The sequence below is a fragment of the Phyllostomus hastatus genome, unplaced genomic scaffold (assembly GCF_019186645.2).
Source record: "Phyllostomus hastatus isolate PE091 unplaced genomic scaffold, TTU_PhHast_1.1 phas_contig_402, whole genome shotgun sequence".
In the NCBI taxonomy this organism is placed as follows: domain Eukaryota; kingdom Metazoa; phylum Chordata; class Mammalia; order Chiroptera; family Phyllostomidae; genus Phyllostomus; species Phyllostomus hastatus.
The window spans coordinates 3,174,556-3,194,929 of NW_025333873.1; the positions used below are offsets into that span (position 1 = coordinate 3,174,556).

Consider the following 20,374-nt stretch of genomic DNA (forward strand, 5'->3'; position numbering starts at 1 on the left):
CCTGCGTCCCCACCAACTCAAGTCCCGATCCCTCCGCACCACCCCCTACTCTTCGCCCTTGGCGCTGGGCTCGGAATGGGTGCCTGACAGTAAGGAGATGCCGACAGGGGTTCATTCCACTTCCGCCCCCGCGCCCCCCCCAACTGGCCCCAGACCCAGAGAACGGAGGGATGGTGACGGGTCGCCTCTGACGCCGAGGCTGAGAGAGGCAGCAGTGAAACACGCCGCGGGTTGGGGTGCGTCAACCCTTTATTGAGCTTTCCCCGCTGAACTGGGGCGGGGGGCGCGGTGGTCTCTGCGCAGATCCTCCAGGACCGGAGCGCGGGTCCCCCCGCAGGGGGAGGGTCAGTGCAGGCCTGTCGCCAGGAAGGAAAGCTGCAATGGGTCCAAAGGAACAAGGCAACTCCTTTCCCCAGCCACGTGGGTGTCACCTCTACTTCCCACCCACCCTGGTCTCCAAAGGCACCAGAGGAATGGCTGGTGGGGAAGGAAAGTGTCCTTTTGCACCTGCGCTAGCTAGGGTCGCGCGCCCTCCTGCTGAGGGCTGGGAGGCACTTAAAAGGAGCAGAGGCTACAGGCGAGCCCTGGTCGGGCAGGGAAGGCAATGGCCAGAGGAAGGGACGGAGACGCATCGGCCAGGCCAGCTATGCCCCTGGGGCCACACTCACCCTCCAGCCGCTCTTCCTCCGGCCCCGCGCTGCCCTCTTCTCCATCAAACACCACCTCGTCATCGTCCTCCTCCCCGGAAGCGCCTGGGCCGAAGGAAGACCCCCGTGAGGTGGTGCCCCTGCCTCTCTGACCACCAAGTCCCCCCTGCCCCTCCCTCCTCCCCGTCCCCCACTCCAGAGGGTCTGGACCCCCAGTCCCAGCGGCCCGCGGCCCCTCCCTGGCTCCCTCACCCGGCTGGAAGTCGATGGTCCTCAGCATTTCCGCCACGTGCTCCACGCTCACGGTGAATTGCTCCATGCTCTCATAGCCGGGCTCCGGCCGTCCTGCCAGCTCGACCTTTGACATCGCCCCGACCCTGCAGCGGCAGCGGTGGCTCATCTGGAAATGGCCTGGCACCTAGCACCCCTCCCCCACTCCCTCCGGCGTGCCCCGCCCCCCGCCAGGCGAAGCTGCACAGCCCCTTCCTCTCCCTCCCTGCCCGCCTACTCACTTATTGATCAGCTCCTTGGCCTGCTGTAGGGAAGAAAGGAGGGCGAGAGTAAGCATTGTGCCAGCCTCTGGCTACGTTCCATTTCCGACGCCCACCACAGTCCTGCGGGGTAGGCTGGGGCTGGGGGGAGGCGTATCCCAATTCTTAAGGAGAAAATGGACTCGGAGGGGGTGACTTGCCCAAGGCCATGGGGCAAGTAGGTGCCAGAGGTTAGACTTGTGCCCAGGTCTCCAGGTGCCAAGGCCCCCAATCTGGCCACTACGCAGCCTGCCACCCACCTCCCAGGGCTCACCTGCAGATACAGCGCCATCTGCGGCTCCTCCATGGACTGGATGGCAGACTCCACGAGCTTAGAGGAACTTTCCAGGTGGTCTCCGTACTGGCGGATGAGGCCCCGGACGCGCTGCAGCTTCTGCTCCTGCTCCCGCGCCAGCGCCTGCAGCAGCTCACCCTTCCGCTCCTCCAGCACTGCGCACAGGGTCTCGAACCTCTGGTTTAGCAGCTGCTTCTGCCTCCGGCTGTTGTCCTGAAAGATGGGGAGTGATGACGAGACCTCACAGGCCGGAGAGCACCGGCCGCTTGTCCCACTCCCACTTCGCTCGAGTCACAGAGAGCCAAGAAGTGACCTGTCAGCTACACCACAAATGAAGGGCAGAGCCAGAACTCCAGCCAAGGCTGCCGAGTCCCAGATCGTCTCGGAAATAACAGGAACACAATGCTTTTAAAGATGCCACGGACATACAGCATCATACAAGTTTCAGGTGTACAATGTAATGATTCAATATTTGTATATTCTGTGAAACGATCACCACATATGTCTAGTTAACATTGTCCCCACACATAGTTACCATTTCTTTTTTCATGTGATGAGAACTTTAAGATCTATTCTCAGCAAATAACAACAACATTTTAAAGCAGCCTCATGAGTGTCATCTGTGTCTCTGGGCCTGGCATTTACTTGCTTATGTAGAACTAAGTCATCGCATTTAGTTCTCAGAAAGATTCAGTGAGGTAGACACGAGAGCTTTCTCCTTTATCACTATTTTATGTAGTTAAAAACACAACCAAAGCACAGAGAAGTTAGGTAACTGGGCCAAAGCCACAGAGCTAGTGAGGGGCAGAGCTGAGACTCAAATCTAGCCGCTTGGCTGAGCCCATCCCACTACTTGCGACCCACCCCTGAGAGCCTGGAAGTTTCCCTCCCTCTCACCCCAGGCTCACCTCGATGGTCTGGCACACCTCCTCCATCTGCGTGATCACGGCTTGCACACGGTCATTGCCCGCCACCAGCATCGCGATGCCGTCACTGAGCTCACTCTGCCACACACACAGGCCTGCACTCAGGGCTGGGGCACCTGGACTAGGGTTGCACCCCTCCCACTGCAGCCAGGGCTGCCGAGGCCCCCTCCACTCCATCACCAGGGCACCACCACAGATCTAGCGGGCGTGGGACCATCCAAGAAGTGTGGAAGTACATTCTGCGAGTTCTGGAAGGTCACGCAAGGACGCCCTCTACCACCAGAAGAGACATTCACCAAATATCCACCAAGTGCCAGGCACTAGGCTGGATGCTTTATCTGCAGATTTGTGCCTTCCAGCAATTCTGGAAAAATTCTTCATGGCTGTCTGGTAGGATAGCGTTGCCTCTTTTCCACTCTTGTTGGGAACAGCCCTGCCTGGTTTCAGAAGTTGTGACCCCCCACCCCCCCATGGCTAAGGCTGAGTGAGAGACCTTGGGACCATAAGCCACTAAGGAGACAAAGCTCATCTCCCTGGCAGGGGTGCTGCCCCTTTACTTCACCCTGGCTGGCCCCGAGCCTGGTCGGTTAGCCAATGATGGGTAAGATTCCTCAAGGGAGGAACTACCTAAGACAGGCACGGTCACGAAGGGGCCCCAAGGAAAGGACTTGGGGGCTATGGAAAAAGGGGGTGATGGGCCCTCGCCCCTCGACTTTGACACAGCCTGAGTCCTCATTCTTTCAGCAAGAAGTCTCCTGATCTCTTGACTGCCTTACTTCCCCTGCCTGACTTAAGCCTAAAACAATGACAGAGGGTGGTGTAGCCCTGTGTTGGAAAGGGGGAGTCCCTCGGGGTGATCAGGCCTAAGAAAGAATGCATAAAATCCTGTGAAACCTGCTTTGCTAAGAATGCCCTCAATTTTCTGGTAAGGGTCCAAGCAGGAAATGAGTTTGTTTCCCAAAGTCTTATAGCTCCTTAGCTAACTGACCCTGACTCAGAATAAGCCCTCGTAGTTCTCTATATGTTATCTATTGTTTGATCCTTACTGCCTGACACTGACTGATGAGCTTTACCTGTATTCCTGTGCAAACTGAACCCTATAAAAGCCCATTGAGGAACAGGCTCCTGGCCCTCCTCCTCTGAGAGATCGGCCATCTTTCCTCCCCAAGCAGGTCATGTCTTGGTAGACTTATTCTCATCCGTGGTGGATGGGGGGCTCTGTGGGCAAAGCCCCCCCCCACACTCTCCTTATTTTTTCTGTGTGGCTCTGATTAGATCTGTTAGAACTTCTCATCTTCTAGGGCTGCTTTCTAGGATATTTTTTTTTCCCCAGTCCATTCTCCCTGTTCACTAATTCCCTCTTCTGAGAAACCTCTCATTTAATTTATCCTTTGAATGTTTTATTTCAACAATTGCACTGCCTTTTCTAAAAGTTCTATTTGAGTCTTTGTCAAATCTGCATTTTGATAGTCTAGTATTGTTTATTTTATTAATCCCATATTTTAGAGCATTTTATACACAGTGACTTTCTATTCTTTAATCATTCCAATATCTGAATTTCTTGGAAGTCTAAACCTGTAATTTTTGTTTCTTCTGACTTCAGTAATGGGGTACATTTCTCTGCGGATCTTCATTTGTGAGATAATCTCTTATTCTTAATCTAAGGAAAACCCAAGTATTTAAGGTTTGGGTGTTTTGTTTTGTTTTGTTTTGTTTTCCTTTTCCAGAGTTTACATTTGCCTTTGCCAAAAGCCAGGCAGCAAAACTGATCGCTTTAGTTCCTGCAATGCCATTTGAACCTGTTATTCTTGGGGGTCTTCATTGCAGGCCCCCCACCTTTTAGGGGTTTGAAGGCATAGTCTCACCTTTCTAGCTCAGTAATCCTGCCAGCATTTGCCCTCTGTGCTCACCATTCATATTCTGTTCTCAGTTCACGCCCTGCCTCCTCTCTCCACCTTCACCCCCACTGGGAGGTTTCCTTTGCTTCCTCTGTGCTGACCAATATCATGTTTAAATTATATTTCATGTAGAATGTAGCTGTACAATGGACAGAGAGCCTTGAGAACACCTAGTCCACCATATGAAGTCCCTGCTCTCATCCATTGTCTTACTTTATCCTAAAACAACTTGCGGAAGTATCCCCAGTAACGAGGCATTTTTATCCCCAGTTTACAAGAGAGGAAAGGGATGGCCAGAGAGGTCAAGTGGCTTACCCCAGGTCACCCATAGAGCTGGGACTTTAGCCCTGGTCTGCCTGCCTTTAAAACCAAGTGGAGTAAGGGGCTGAAGTTAGAGACCCTGTCTTATGCCCCCACCCCCACACACCGGTTCCCTCTGCTGCTTGGTACCTTCTGGCGTTTGTAAATGGTGGGCAGTGGGGCCACCTCACAGTCCTTGTGGGCGCCAAAGACCTTGCAGAGAGAGCAGGTGGGCACTTCACAGCTCAGGCAGTAGATATTGATCTTCTCCTCTTCATGCTCCTCACACATGAGGTGCTGCTCAGCCTTGGAGTGCAGTGGCCTGGAGGGGCGTGGGCAGGTGGCAGGAGGGTCAGGGGCCAGGCCAGGGTGGGAGGTGAGGCCCGAGAGAGTGCAAGGCCAACCACCACCACCTCTTCCGCCCCTGCAGCTGTGCTGTGGCTGTGCAGGTAAGTGACTTCCACAGTCTCTTCATTTAAGGAACAGAAAGAGCTGAGAGGCAGAGGAGTCTTCGTTCCAAAAATAGTCTCTATTCCAGGAGGCAGAGAAGTCTCACAGGGCAGGAAGTAATGAAGGGCTGGCAAGGACCTTGCTGGTGGACTTCCAGCCCTTCCCCAGGTGGAGAGAGTGAAGGCAAAGCCGTGGCCAGGAATCAGACCACCTGAGCTGAGCGACCTGGGGCAAGTCCCTCCCCTTCTCCGGTCTACTCCTCTCATCTCCACAGGGAAGGGGCAGGGTGGTTTGGCACACTCCCTTCAGCCCTGATAGGTTCCCGGGCTGTGCCCCAGGTCCCACCCTTAAGAGAGCCAGGAGGCCCTGACCGCTTACCGGGAAGACTCCTGCTTGTAAATGTCGATAATGTTCTCCACTAGCAGGTTTCGCTGCAGGCCGTAGACACCATGTCGGTCCAGGACAACCTCATGCCTGCAAGACGGGCAGCGGAAACGGCCTCCCGAAGACACAGTGGTGGAGCCCCGGGACTGCCATAGAGGGTTCGAGGCCTGTGGGGACAGGCAGCATGAGAGAAGGGGCCCCGCAAAGGAACTGGGAGGCAGGGGGAGGTACCGGGGGTGAGGAGCAGGAGAGTGATGAGAGTGGCATCAGCGCTTTTCTCTGGTTGGACCTTCCTCTGAGAGCAGCTCAGGGTGGGTGGCCATGGAGGTCCTGTCTCCCACCACTATCTTATTTTTTAAAAGATTTTATTTAGTTAGTTTTAGAGAGGGGGGAGGGAGAGAGGGAGAAAGAAGGGGAGAGAAACTTCAATGCGAGAGAGAAACATCAATTCGTTGCCTCTCGAACACATCCTGAATGGGGACTGAATCTGTAACCCAGGCATGTACCCTGACCGAGAATAGAACCAGCAACCTTTTGCTTTGTGGGACGATGATGCCCAACCTACCGGGCCACACCGGTCAGGGTCCACTTTTATCTTATTACTCAGCCCACCACCTTGAGTGTCCCTGCATCAAGAGACTGGCTTCGGTCAAGGCCTAGTCAGAATGGGATCTCCCCAAAGGGGCCCAGCTTGGAGTTGTGAGGTGCCATTGACCTTGGCAGAAAAGCTCTAAGTGATGCGGCCAGTGTCCTCCATCCAGCCTGGGGTTGTCATGGACCACATTTGAGGGGGACATTCTGCAGCTCTGGGCAGGGGCAAAAGCAGAGACAAGTGCTGAGCAACGGGGCCAACAAGCCCCATTCTGGGAAATCGCTCCAGAGACTGGGAATCAGGGGTCCTGGGTTCTTTTGCTGCGTCTGACATGCTTCTACTGTGCGCACTTGGGCAAGCAGTCAACCGCTATAAAACCAAGGACCGAGGATGAGATGCGTACAACTGCACCCCCGTCCTAAGGACAGGCAAACCGACAGTCCCCTTCAGAAGGCCGACTGTGATGACCGGGGTAAGCTCGGAAGGAGGACTTATCCGAGATGCTCGTCACTTCCTTCCCCTGTACCTCATAGAGAACTTGCTCCATCCCATCCCAAAGTGGCCCGCCCTCTATGCCCCAGGCCACAGACAGCGGGCTCAGAGACGGGGAGGTGATCACCTGGCCCAAGCAGGACAGATCAGTCTGTCTCTCTGGGCACTGGGAGTGGAGACACAGAACCTGAGCTGGCTGGACCCTGTGCAGCTTCATAACTGAAAGGACCTGTGGTGTGGGGCTAAGAGTTGACGGTGTGGCCGTCCAAAGTCTTGTACAAGTAGAACTGGAAGGCGTGAGGGTTCAGGAGCTAGGAGCAGAGCAGGCTGGTCTGCCGAGAAGAGAAGCGAGCCAATCTGTGGGGAGTGGCGTAGATGAAACACTGGTCGAGACTGCTGGTTGCTCCCCAGTGTTGACCTCCTCCTCTTCTTCTTAAATGACAGAGCCCCTGAGGTTGCAGCAAGACACACGGGCTAAAGAACTTGTGTCCAAGCCTCCCTGCCAGCTGGGCGTGGCCAAGGGACTGTGCTCTGGCCAGTGGGATATATCGATGGGTAGACATATTTTGTGCCATTTCTAGGAAGGGTACAGGTCCTCAAAATAAGACTGATGAGATGTCACAGGAGCTTAACTCTTGCTCATATCAACTAGCCTGTGGTGGAACTGGTTTTGGTGTACGTCATTTCATTTGAAGTCTTTGGACCTACCGACGATGTTCAGTGAAGACTTACTGGATCTTTGATGGGCGGGACATGCCCTGCTTCTTCCTGCTGACTGAAATGAGGTTAGAATGGCTCACGCCGAAGCAGAGGCCTGGAGCCAGGAGGTAGCCCCATGCTGAGAATGGCAGCAGGACAAAAGGGGTGAGCCTCTGATGGGGCAGTCCTGGACTGCCTACCCATGTTTGCACTTGAGAGAAGAAGCAAAACTTTACCTTCTTGAAACTATTGCAATTTGGGATTTTCTTTTTTTTTTCTTTAAGATTTTATTTATTTTTAGAGAGGAGGGGAGAGAGAAAGAGAGGGAGAGAAACATTGATATGCGAGAGAAACATCAATTGGTTGCATCTCGCATGCCCCCGGTCGGGGACCTGGCCTGCAACCCAGGTATGTGCCCTGATCAGGAATTGGACTGACGACCTTTGGTTTGCAGGTCAGCGCTCCATCCACTGAGCAACACCAGCCAGGGCTGATTTGGGGTTTTCTGTCACTTACAGCAGAACCTGATCCTAAGTGGTCAGAAGACCACACGCTCCTAGAAGTAATAGAGAGAGGAGTCACCTGGGACTTTGTATATTTAGATGTATTTCCTGCGATTGGATTTCATCAGGTTCTCCAAATCCTTACACAACAGCCAGGTCCAGTATGTGGGTGCAGTAGCACCCTTTAACACCTAGAGGGCACCCAAGCCCTAGTCTTGGCTGATCCTTTGGTAGCAAGAGAAGCAGGCACAGCAGGATATGTGGCCCTATTGTGAAGTGGGCAGTCTATTTGGGGAGGGTGACTGGCATGTCACAGATATCACATTTCAGGGCATTTCTTGAGAATTACAGGAAGCTAATGCTTTAGCGCATCATAAAGTTGGAACAAATTAGTTTAAGATGATCCAAGGCTATGTTTCTGTATTTGTCTTTCTCAGTCACTAGATTATATATAAATACAGTTTAGTTTAGCTTAATTTAGGGATGTGTTCAAGTGTAAGATCACTGGGATTTTTAAAAAGATTTTATTTATTTATTTCTAGAGAGGTGAAGGGAGTGAGAAAGAGAGAGAGAAACATCAATGTGTGGTTGCCTCTCACGTGGCCCCCACTGGGGACCTGGCCCGAAACACAGGCATGTGCCCTGACTGGGAATCGAACCTGCGATGCCTTGGTTCAAAGCCTGCGCTCAATCCACTGAGCTACGCCAGCCAGGGCAGATTTTTTAAAATAATTTCACACGGTTACCTTCTAATATTTAGACTCCGAGTGAGCAAGGAGGGGTTGGGAAACCAAGCCTGCAGGCTCCTGCAGGGCTGCTCTCTCTCATGGAGGAGAAAGGGGACTCTATGGAAAGGAACCTCACAGGCTGATCTGCTCATCAGGTCCTAACTGGGCAGGTCATGGTGGGGAGCCCCGGCCCCGGCATGTGACTTTCTAATAAAGGGTTATCTTTGCCCTGAGCAAGCCCTTCCTCTGTTTCTGTGCATCTAGGTCAGATACCTTTCAAGCTGTAACCACCCTGGAGAGAGAGAGCACATAACCTGTTACCTATCCAACAATCCAAAGCCCAGCTTGCTTTTCCCACCTCCAGGTGATCTTCCTTGTGTTAACCTCCTTAATCTCAAATGAAGCTCCAAAAACGTTATCCTCTGGAGCATTTGAGATCTTGATCCCTGCCATATGTCCTCAGTTTGGCTTAAATAAACTCATAAAAACTCTCTACGGATTTGGACACTTCTTATGTCGATACTTTGATTAGCTGGTGGGAACCCTCTGAAGATGTTCAGGCCCCGACCGGTGTGGCTCACTTGGTTGGGCATCATCGTCCCACAAAGCAAGAGGTCACCAGTTCGATCCCGGTCAGGGCACATGCCTGGGTTGTCAGTTGGATCCTGGGTCAGAATGTGTACGAGAGGCAACCAATTCAAGTTTCTCTCTCATGTCGATGTTTCTCTTCCTCTCTTTCTCCCTCCCTTCTCCTCTCTCTAAAAATAAACAAATAAAATCTTGTTTAAAAAAGATGCTCAGTAAACATCTGAATAGCAAAAGAAAAGGTGGAGGCGGCTTATTCTAAAGCCTTGGCCCAACTCACAGGTACCCTCTTTGCTCCACCCCTCTCCCTCACCGCACCCTTCCTCCAAACTCATTATGTAACAATTCACACGTGTTTTGAGGGCCTATTAGGCATCAAGCACTGTGCTCTGGGCTTTCCAGACAACACTGAATTTAATCCTCAAGGCTTTCTTGTGCAGATGGCGGCGGAGATCAACGTTAGATGATCTCCCCCGACTTAGACGACGAGAAGCAGGACGATAGCGCTCACACCTGTCTGCTGAGCACTTACTTCACACCAGGCTCTGCTCTAAGGCCTTTCATTTGTATTAACTCATTTAATTCTCATATCATCCCTGTGAAGGAGGTACCACTACTAGCTTCATTTCAGAGATAGGAAACGGTAGCCCAGACAAGTTAAATAAATTGCACATGGTCATTGGCTCATCGGCGGCGGAGCCAATATTTGAACTCAGGCACCCTGGCTCCAGAGTCCGTCCAGTTATCAATATACTACGTTATCAGTTCCAACATCGGCCTCTCTGAGTTTCAGGTGAAACAGATTTTAGTAAAAAACCGTGAAAGGCCAGACATCAACCTTTCACGAAGGCCAGAAATAGCAGCCAAAAACTCAGCTGCGGACGGAAGTTATCTGAGCAGAGATAAGCAAAAGACGGCCCATCAAATGGGAACCCCTTGTGCCAGGAGCACGATAAGGGCCCAGCCTGCAACCAGAACGATCTGCTTGTCTGGGGAAAAGACAGAGAACAGCTCAGACCTCGGGGACGCCTCCTCTGATGGACCTACGCATGCTCCCCAGGGAGGATAACTCATCAGATTCTGTGTGAAAGATATTCTGATGCAGCACAGCCAAACTCAGACACTCGACTGTCTCCTAATCCCAGTCACAGCCCTCTGTTCACCAAAAAGGCCAAGGAATTGAACAGAGATCGCAAACCAGTGATAACACCTCGCTGCCAGTTTCCGTTGAAGAGGACAGTGGAAGAAAGCCAAGGTGAATAGAAGGTTAAGGAAAGAATTCACTGTCAGCACCGCATGGAACTGCCCCATTCAAAGAGGAGTGACGAGCAGAGGCGACTGACAGGAGACGCACACCGAGGTAATACTGGAGGGACAGGGGAGAGGAAGCATGACGAGCAAAGGACAGGTGAAGAATACACTTTAGAAGAAGAATTGCTCCAAGAAGTGGTACAATTTCAACATAACGTTTTTAAGGAAATAAAGAAAGCAGTCTCTCTGATTAAAGAGGGAGAATGCGATTAAACCTGGAGAAGAAAGGTGAGCTGGCAGAATTAAAGAAAGAAATCCAGTAAAATATATTGGGTTGACCCGAAAATTCCATTTAGTTTTTCCATAAAATAAAAGATACATACTTCATTTTTCACTAATAACTTTATTGAGTTGGATATGTTGAGTATGTCGGCTATCTCCCGTTATTGACACTTCCAGTGGGCAGAGGCCAGGGGCACTGCTAAACCTCTTCCAATGCATAGGATAGCCCCACAGCAAAGAATTCTTTGGCCAAAATATCAATAATATCAAGAAACTTTGCAACCCACTCTTGACACGTTCCATCAGTCACAGCACCTTCTCTGTACACTGCACAAGTCTTTTTCTGCATTTCAGTTGCATTCTTACCTTTCTTGAAATAAAGCATAATATGCCAAAAGTGTTGCTATTTTCTTCCATCTTCAATAGTACAATGGCTACACAAAAATCCACCAATTTTGTTAAGTTTTTTTAAAGATTTTATTTATTTATTTTTAGAGAGGGAAGGGAGGGAGAAAGAGAGAGAGAGAGACATCAATGTGCAGTCGCTGGGGATCATGGCCTGCAACCCAGGTATGTGCCCTGACTGGGAATCGAACCTGCAACACTTTGGTTCGCAGCCCGCGCTCAATCCACTGAGCTACGCCAGCCAGGGCTAAGTTTTTTTAAAAAATGCACACTGATATGACAGCTGCCATAATATGGTCTAACGAAATTGTTTTGAATGAAGTTAAAGACAATGACACACAACTGGAGCCGTCACAGGAAAAAAGACTAAATGAACTTTTTGGCCAACCCAGGATTATCAACATAGACACGCAAAATGCGCATTTGACACGGAAGGAAGTGGGGTCCATGACACCGAGACGAGTCACGTGGAGTGCAGAAAATAACCGAGATTAAAGTGACCAGGACTCCCTGCTACAACGGGGCCGCCCTGGAGGACACCCTCCGCCAAGTGAACTGTCTGACACAAAGGCACAAACGTTGTGTGCCCCCTCTGTGTGGGGTGTCCGGAATAGGCAGATTCACAGGTTCTTGCCGGGGGGGGGGGCTGTGGGGAGGACGGATGGAGAGTTATTCTTTAATGGGAGCCGAGTTTCAGTTTGGGAAGATGATGACCTTCTGGAGACGGACAGCGGTGATGGTTGCACAGCACCGTGAGTATCCTTAATGCCACTGAGGACACATGTAAAGGTGGTTCAGATGGTAAATGTATATCTTGCGTACCTTGGCACAGTATTAAAAAAGAAGGTAAGAAAAAAAGAGTCATCAGGACTTGGGATGTCTTGACCGAGGGCCCTACTTCAGGCCCCTCCCAGTCAGGACGGCCTTCAGGGACTAGCCCGAGGGGCACTTGGGCAGCGCGCTGCCTCTTCGCCGCTTCCCCGGCTCCAAAGAAACCCCTTCAGCAGCTCATCCAGCCGGCTAATCGCTGCCCTGGGCGGGACCGGGGTTCAGGAGGCCGTCCATTCTGAGGCAGTTCGCTCTAAGTCCTTTGTTCCGACAGCACCTTTCTTGGGAGCTTGAGCATACGCAGGGCAGGTGGTGGGGAGGCTTGTACCTGCGCCTTCTTCACAGTGTGGCTGGGAGCTGGCGCTGACCCCACAGCCAAGCCCGCTTCCCCGTTCCCCTGTGGTCCCACGGAACCTTCTCTCCCCTTCCCCAGAGCTCAGGCCCTCCTGCCGGATTTCCGCTAGTCTCTGGCCAATGTAGAGATGAGCCCTTGATGCTACGGCTAAATTTGACTAGTAATAAGGTAGTAAAGTTTATCTTTGGGGTTTTCCAGGGCCTTCTAGCTCGTGGCACAGCACTCATGGTGCTTGGGCGCCCTCGCCGTGCGACCTGTGTGCTGAATCAGTGATTCCCGAAATGTGATCCACACAGTGATGGCAAGATTCTAGGTGGAGTGAGGATGGACATTTAGATGTATTATGTCTTTATTTTAATGCACATTAGAAAAAAACAGCCAGCCTGTAAAGCTGGTGATTTTCATGGATTTTCTCATTTAGAATGACAATAATTATTTAAGCCTTAAAATCGAGTCCTTGTAAACAGAAATAGTAAATACACAGGACAGGTGGTAACAGCCACGGCAAAAACCAGGAAGGGGAAGTGAGAGAGAGGCTAGGTGAGTTTGTGCTAACCCTCTTCTGACTCCCGCCCCTCATCAAAATATATCTGCCTTGTGTCCCAGCAAATGTCAAGGGGGAAGTCATCTGCACTGGACATGTGGATGAACTGTTACCCCTTTGTGGTAACCCCCTTGTATTGCACAGAGGGCCTTCCAGGCAGTGTGTGGTAGGGAGAGGAGCCCTGATCTGAAGATCTGGCTTTGGATTTGCTGTATGTGACCTTGCAAAGGTCATTTCTCACAGGCTCAATGTCCTCAGATCTAAAAAGAGGGATTTGCCTTTAGTAGCACTGGGTGCTTTCAAGGGCTGAGGCTCTCGGAGCAGTGAGCCTTAATGGACGGAATTATGGCGAGAACATCAGACACCAGGACGTGTCTGCTTTTGCCTGTGAGATGGGGGAAGGGGGTTGGCGGTTTTTACATGAACCTTCTCCTCTCACACCATCTAGACTCCACCTCCCTCTCCCTTGGACTTGGATCCAGTCCCCCGATTGCTGGTGCCTCCCCCTAGCTGTCCCCGGAGCGCCCTCTTCCTGTCTGATGCAAGCAGTCCTTGAAACCCCGTCCCTGGAGCAGCCCTTGTGCGTTTCCATGGAATGATACATCTCACAATGAGTGTTATCTACGAGGCTTGACTTTTATATAGTATATCTGCATTATTTTTGTAATCGGAATAAACACTACAATTGCTTTTTAAGAATAAGCATACTGGTTATTTCACAGTAGAGGAAAGATGAAATGAGTTATTAATGGAATTATGCACCATTTTTAAGGGAGTTCTTAATAACACGGGGAGGTACTCATGTCATGATTTTAGATGAAAAAAGCAGGGTACCAATCTATACAGACAGTGGGGAAATGTGCTAGGAGGTTTACAGGAGTGGGTTTTTTTTTAAACATCTTTGTTTTCATCTCTATTTCCCAAACATCTCTGTATAGACCAGCGATTTTCAACCTTTTTGCCTCTCGTCTTCCCCCACAGGCACACATCTCCTAAACCCTAAGGGACCCCATGAGACTCACAACCAGGGGAGCAGTGGGCAGCGGCAGCTTGTCCAGGGCTAACCCCCCGACCCTGTCTCCAAGGTTCCCGTTCCTCTGACTCTGCCTGAGCTGGCTGCAGCTGCGCCTCGGCCCACTTCTCTCCAGCTACGTTCTTTCCTTGGGGACCAAAGCAGCCCGCCTAGTCTCTGTCCTGCGGCTCCTTCTATCCCAGGCCCTCCCACATTTCGCTGCCCCCAGCTTGAACAACTGTACTCTCAGAATAATAACCAAGCAAACAAGCAGACACACCACACACACACACACACACTGTCCTTAGAAAGGGTCCATGGATACCTGGCTGGCGTAGCTCAGTGAATTGAGTGTGGACTGTGAACCAAAGCATCGCAGGTTCGATTCACAGTCAGGGCACATGCCTGGGTTGTAGGCCATGACCCCCAGCAACCACACATTGATGTTTCTCTCTCTCTCTCTCTCTCTCTCTCTCTTTCTCCCTCCCTTCCCTCTCTAAAAATAAATAAATGAAATCTTAAAAAAAAGGAAAATGTCATTAAAAAAAAAAGAAAGGGTCCATGGGCTTCACCAACTGACAAAGGGTCCATGGTACAAAAGGAGATTGCTTCCTGTCCTGACTGTATGTCTTTACATGGTCTCGTCGCAAACAGGAGTTTTACACTGTGGGGTGTGTACGGCAACCTCCTCCATACGTCTCCAAGCTGGTGGTCTCACCCTGGGCTAAAGAGCTCTCAGCTAATATCCGGTGAGCAGAACCCTCTCTTTGCTTCTGTTTACCTTCCTATTGCATTTCAAGATTAAGAAGTAACTGGCGGGCTCTGTCACACACATAAATGTGTTGGATCTTTCTTTTCATCTTACATCATAAGACCGTGTAGACGAGAGAGCCAGCCCTAGAAAGGAAAATGTTATGTGCCAATGATGTGATGTGTAAAGGAAATTCCATCACTCCAGGAAACAGAACTTCAAGATTTATGTCCCCACTCTGTCCCTTTGTTTGTGTGACTTGACCGTTTCCTGTGTTCTCCCTATAAAATGGCAATAACACCCATTCCACCTAACTCAGATGAAATCATGCCCATACTCCCTGGCTGGTGTGGCTCAGTGGGCTGAGCGCCAGCCTGTGAACCAGAAAGACGCTGGTTCGACTCCCTGTCAGGATGTGTGCCTGGGTTGCAGGCTGAGCCCCGGGGGGGCTCACAAGCTTTCTCTCCCTCTCTCTGTCCCTTCCCTTCTCTCTGAAAAGGAAGGAAGGAAGGAATCATGCATGTGAAGATTCTCTGTAAATTATAAAGCACTGCTCTAGATCTTAAAAATACATGCCCACACAGAACCACAGGATCTGAAATAACTGTTCTTCCTTTCCTGTGAGGGACACAATGGGAAAAACGCATACATGGAATTTAATTCCAGGCTGTGCTCGAGGCTTTTACGCAGCACACACGCCGTGAGCAGCCGCTCTTTTCGGCTCCGTGGTGTGCTCTGTTTCCTTCGTGACATGTCATAGCATCTCACAGAAATGCTCCACCTAGGAAGATGCTCTGTGAAAGCAGCTACTCTATCAAATCTATACTTAGGTCAGAACGTTCTTCCTCTTTCCTGGCTCTTCAGAGTGATGCTGATTTGGGATGCTGGCCCAGGATGCAAGGGGGTGGAGAGCATTGGAGGCCTTCTCCCCGAAATGGGTGGCCTGGCCAATGATGCATAATGGACCATGCATCCAGGTGCTCGGGGCCAGCCTTGGAATGTGCTGGAGAAACCATGGGGAAATGACGGGACATCTGGAGAAAAGTTGAAGAGCCTCAGAAGCATCCAGGCATTGGCAAAAGCTAAGGAGTGGGTGGGAGAGTGATTTTGAGTGGAGGGTGAGCTCTGCCTGACAGAACCCGGCAAGGAGCCTGGCACAAGGGGTTCGCGGACAGGGGCTGGTTGAAAGGAAGCTGAGAAGCAGAACAGTGAGTCAAGTGCAGACGCCAGGACCGGGGTGGAAAGCCTTAAACTGGAAGTCCACGATAATTCTTGAACTTGTAAAATCAGATTGTTAGAATTACAAGGACGTTAAAGATCTCCATAAAACATCCTTTTCTCTCTCTTTACGTATGTAAAGAGGCCTGAAGAGGTGAAATAGCCTGATTTACATCACACGGTAAATGAAGGAAGAAACTGGTTGGGGAGATCCCAGGAATGCTAAGTCTCAGTCTAGGTTCCCGTCCCCCACTTGGAAGAATCCAGTTTCTTCTTCCAAGTTGGGAAGGTCTTCAGCCCTGCTTCAAGGTGAATGCGATTCACAAAGTTTCAATAAACCCATTTCTCACACAGGAGATGCGCCCCAGGCCGCCATAGCAGGCGGAAGTGGTCCAGCAGGCAGGCTGTGCGGGGTTTCTGCCCGCAGGCCTGTGCTCCACGACAAGACGTCCTAACTACCACCTGATAAAGACCTGGAGCTCGGGGCGGGACGGCACAACACGGAGGTCACTGCTTTCCTCGAGAAGGAGGCCCCTTCCTTGGTGTTTCCATCTCTGTCAATCTTTCCCTAAACGACATCCCCAGCAAAGCCGTGCCTGAGCAGTCTGACAAGGCCGCCTGACTGTCTGCTGAATTACAGCAGGTTGCAGCTCATAAACAAGTGCCCGCAGTGAGGTGGGGGCATGTATAAAAATACACAGAAGGCTTGCTTTAAAGCTCTTCAGGAGCGACTAGAGTTTACAAATGCATAAGCACAGAGAGATGTTTGTGACAGATTCCCACACCAACAGCTTTCTTCTAGTCAAAATGCCTGGTAGCTGAGTGGGTGCAGTGTGGGGAGAGGGGAGGGAGAGGGGGCTAATGTGGTGCGTCATGATATTTAAATTCAGACAGAGAGAGAGAACAGTTCTAAAAACGACCATATAGAAATAAAATATGGATGGGGACAAGGGCTTGAAAGTCATATGCAAACATGACAATTCATTGTAAATTAATTGCGTTGGGAGAGGTAGGATTATGGATGATTTCCTCCCAAATCCTTGAGACTGTCAAACATTTCCACTGAAATGTTTTAACTTGTCCAATTTTGCTCCCCGGCTCTCTAGCTTACCTGCTGTGATAAAATCACAATGCTCTACAATTCTTGTTTCCTGTCCATCACGGCAGTTTTGAGAGCAGCAACACGCTGGGCACCGCCCAGATGTGTCAGAGGACCGACGAAGCAGACTGTGGTCCAGTCGTGACAGTGGGGCACCATTCAGCCATTTAAAAGGGAAAACATGAATCTGAAAACCTGAATGTGTGGATACGGAACAACTGCCAAGAAAGAGTGGGTAAACAAAGGCAGGTGTGGAATAATGAGTCTAGTTTAAATAGATGTGTATGTATACACACATGCCCACACCTATCCACGGAGAATTTCTAGAAGGCCACCCAAGACAGTTGGTGATGGCTACCTCCATCTGCAGAAGGGAATTTAGCACCTGAAGGGAAGGTTCACTTTTCATGATATAAACTCCTATCCTGTTTGAAACAAAAGTGTGTGTGTGTGTGTGTGTGTGTGTGTGTGTGTGTGTAACATACTGGTATCACTTTTGTAAGTCCTATTAACTTTCTAGGCAATGTTCTAAGAGTATACTTCCTAAGTGGCTTAAAGACAGAGGAATCAAAAGTCCTATTCTTGTCTCCATACTTAGAAAACAGACAATCTGATTATGCCTAGAGTTGTCAAAATGTGGAGGCAATGTGTGAAAAACTAAATATGCTCATCTCTCAGAGGAGGATCTGCCGAAATGTACAGACAGAAGTGCCGCCGGAGAACTGGGTCAGCCTCCCACCAGGCCAGCCCAAATAAAGCAGCAGGCAAACAGGCTGTTCGCTCGTGTCTGCTTGGAGGGCCCGGGGGCGCTCTGCACCTGCAGAGACCCACAGAGCTGCCCCGAAGCCCTGGGAATCACATCGTCTCCCCAATATTCTGCACAGGGTTTGGTCCGAAGCATCCCCAGGTCTCTCGGGTCCCAGATCAGTATTCCAGAGCTTTGAGGAACCAAAGCAAGTGTGCCTGAATGCAGAGGGCTAACTCGGGCAAGGGAGGTCATTTAAACACCCTCTGGCCTCCTGTCCCTGGGTCCCTCTGCCTGGTGACGCTGCGTGTCTTGCACTTTCATTATTCTGACCACTGTTTTTCGCAGACCCATTACCTTCACTTTCAAAACTTCTCTTTGCTTTCACATACTTCAGGCTCTAATGATAGGCTGTTTCACTCCACATTCATGAGAAGGGAAGGCCAAGACTTTTTGCCATTGCATCCCAGGCGTCCCAGCCTGAAGGATGTGGAGAGTTACTTTGACGAAGGGAAAACCCAAGGTGGTGGGCGAGGCACAGCCTCTCGTACACGACTTGATGCCCAGGGTAGGGGCACCACAGTCAGTCTAGCCCCCCAGAGCGGGAAAAGCACTGCTTTGAGACCCTCCAGGGCCGAACGGACCCGTAGAGGAATAGGAGATGGGAGCGCACCTCCACAGGGAGATGGCGGACAGGACTGCCGGGCACTCTGTGAAGATGGCAGACAGCAAAAAGCGTCTGCCCCGGGGCACAGCTGAGGGGCCACCAGGCTCAATGAGCCCAGAGCATCCCCCCAAACCGACTGCCCCAAGGAACTGACAAGGGAAGTATTTTCGTGGTTAAGTTAAAAATCACTTGGGTTCAGCACACTTCCTTGTAATTTCTGATACAGATGGAGAGAATGTGTTCGTGGTGTCCCTTGTTGCTGCCATGCATACAAGCCAGCCAGCTCTGGTCCGTTTAGGGATTTTACTTCATTAGCAAGAGGTGTGTGTGTGTGTGTGTGTGTGTGTGTGTGTGTGTGTGTGTGTTTTCCCCTCTCTCCCTGATCTACAAACTGGGATCAAACGTCCCGTTTGTAGATTACTACAGCTGATACCAGTGACACAGGGCAAAAAAGATAGCCTACTTATAAACCATTCTGGTCCTAGGGGGTGTGGCTCAGTGGATTGAGCACTGACCTGTGAACCAAAAGGTCGCCAGTTCGATTCCCAGTCAGGGCCCACGCCTGGGTTGTGGACCAGGTCCCCAATTGGGGATATGCAAGAGGCAACTGATGTTTTTCTCACACAGAGATGTTTCTCTCCCCCTCTTTCTCCCTCTTTTCTCCTCTCTCTCAAAAATAAATGAAGTGCTAAATGGGGGAAAAAAATCCATTCCGGTATATGCTGCTTTTCTTTTTGGAGCCAGTGGCTAAAATGATACCTATGCACTTGTTTGGCCCCGTGACCACAGGTAAACCCGAACTGGTTGCGTTTCTGAGAAAACGTCTTCTCTGCCTTCTTTCTGTTTACGTGACCTTAATCTTTTTTAACCAGAGGTTCCTTCATTGAGCAGTCTGGAGTGGGGCACAGGTGTGACTCTTTTGATCAGGGACAATGCCCCCCAAAGATGGATGCGCTGAGCTGCACCTCAAATACAGATAGTGTCACTGTCACCGTGGCCCTTTCTCACAGGGTTTATTGTTTAATACTTTGTTATCTCAATGCTATTGTCTCCGGATTTTCCATAACAGTCTCAAAATCTGAAACTCGAGACTGCGACACAGAGTCTAGCGCAGCCTGTTATGCAGACTGGTGCAGGCTAGCTGCCCTCCCACTTCCTACGGGGGTCTGCCCTCCTCTGTCCATACCACCATCCTGGCGGCTGTCCACGCATAGGCTGTCCTCGGCAGCCTGCAGAGCAGCTGCTGACTCATGCTTGCTCTGGCATCTCCTAGGACCCCGGCTCTTCTTCAGCCCTTCAGCCAGGACAGCCCCCACCCATCTCATAGAGCGCTCTGCCCATCACTGCCTGGGGGCTCAGCTCCGACCGAGGAGCGAGGAGCGGTCTCCCACAAGTCCGCACTGCTTCACCGGGCCCTGCCCCCGCCCCGGCCCACCTGGAAGACGTCATTGGCGCACTTGCGGCACAGGTTGTGCTGGCAGGGCAGGATCACCACCGGTTTGGAGAACATCTCCAGGCAGATGGGGCAGATGAGCTGCTTCTCCAGGTTGTCCATGCTGTGTGCATCCCCTAGCAGCGGCTTGAAACCCACTGCGAAGTTCATCCCCTCAGTGATGGTGCCTACCCGGCCTTGGCCCTGGCCCTGGCCTTCCCTCACTGCCTCTGGACCCTTCCTCGTGTACGTTAGACAGCCTGCGGATGCTTACGTTCCCTTTTGTTGCTCGCTCTTGAAATAGCTCCGCTATCTCTCCTGTGCCTTTCTCTGAAATGCACCTCGTCCTCGGAGAGCTGTTTTCAGACACTTCTCGTCTCTCTCTTCTTTGCTTTCTACCCAGCCAGACACATGCAGCTCTTTCGGTCCCTCACTCCCTGCGTAGCTCTGCCCCTGGAAATCTCTCCTTTTGTTCCCCAAAGGACTCTCGTTCACTCTATGGGCAGCACTGTTTGTCCCTCACTCCCCAGGGAGGAGATTAATTTTAACGTGGGGGTGGGGAGCACGGGGCATCTGTGTGACATTCCAACTCCCAATTTAGCTCATGTAAGGCGAGCCACAGCTGTCACCGAATGAATGACCCTGACTCACTCAGGAATGGGTGACTCTCTTGAGCAAGAGCAAGAGCAAGGGTGAGCTTCACTGTATGTGGTGAAAGGTGGGCCAGCAAAGGCATTGAGCTCTCACTTGCTCTGA

General features: G+C 51.1%; 1 protein-coding gene across 1 annotated transcript; it reads right to left on the reverse strand.

Annotated features, from left to right (window-relative positions):
• Positions 1-231: 231 nt before the first annotated feature.
• Positions 232-20,140, reverse strand: TRIM54 (tripartite motif containing 54). The gene is made up of 9 exons (XM_045844555.1): positions 19,622-20,140; positions 5,425-5,597; positions 4,747-4,918; positions 2,381-2,476; positions 1,452-1,685; positions 1,160-1,182; positions 900-1,024; positions 669-752; positions 232-356 (listed from the first exon to the last, which is right to left on the reverse strand). The coding sequence occupies exons 1-9, from the start codon at positions 19,787-19,789 to the stop codon at positions 346-348; spliced, it is 1,086 nt and encodes a 361-aa protein (XP_045700511.1). The 5' UTR covers positions 19,790-20,140; the 3' UTR covers positions 232-345.
• Positions 20,141-20,374: the final 234 nt, after the last annotated feature.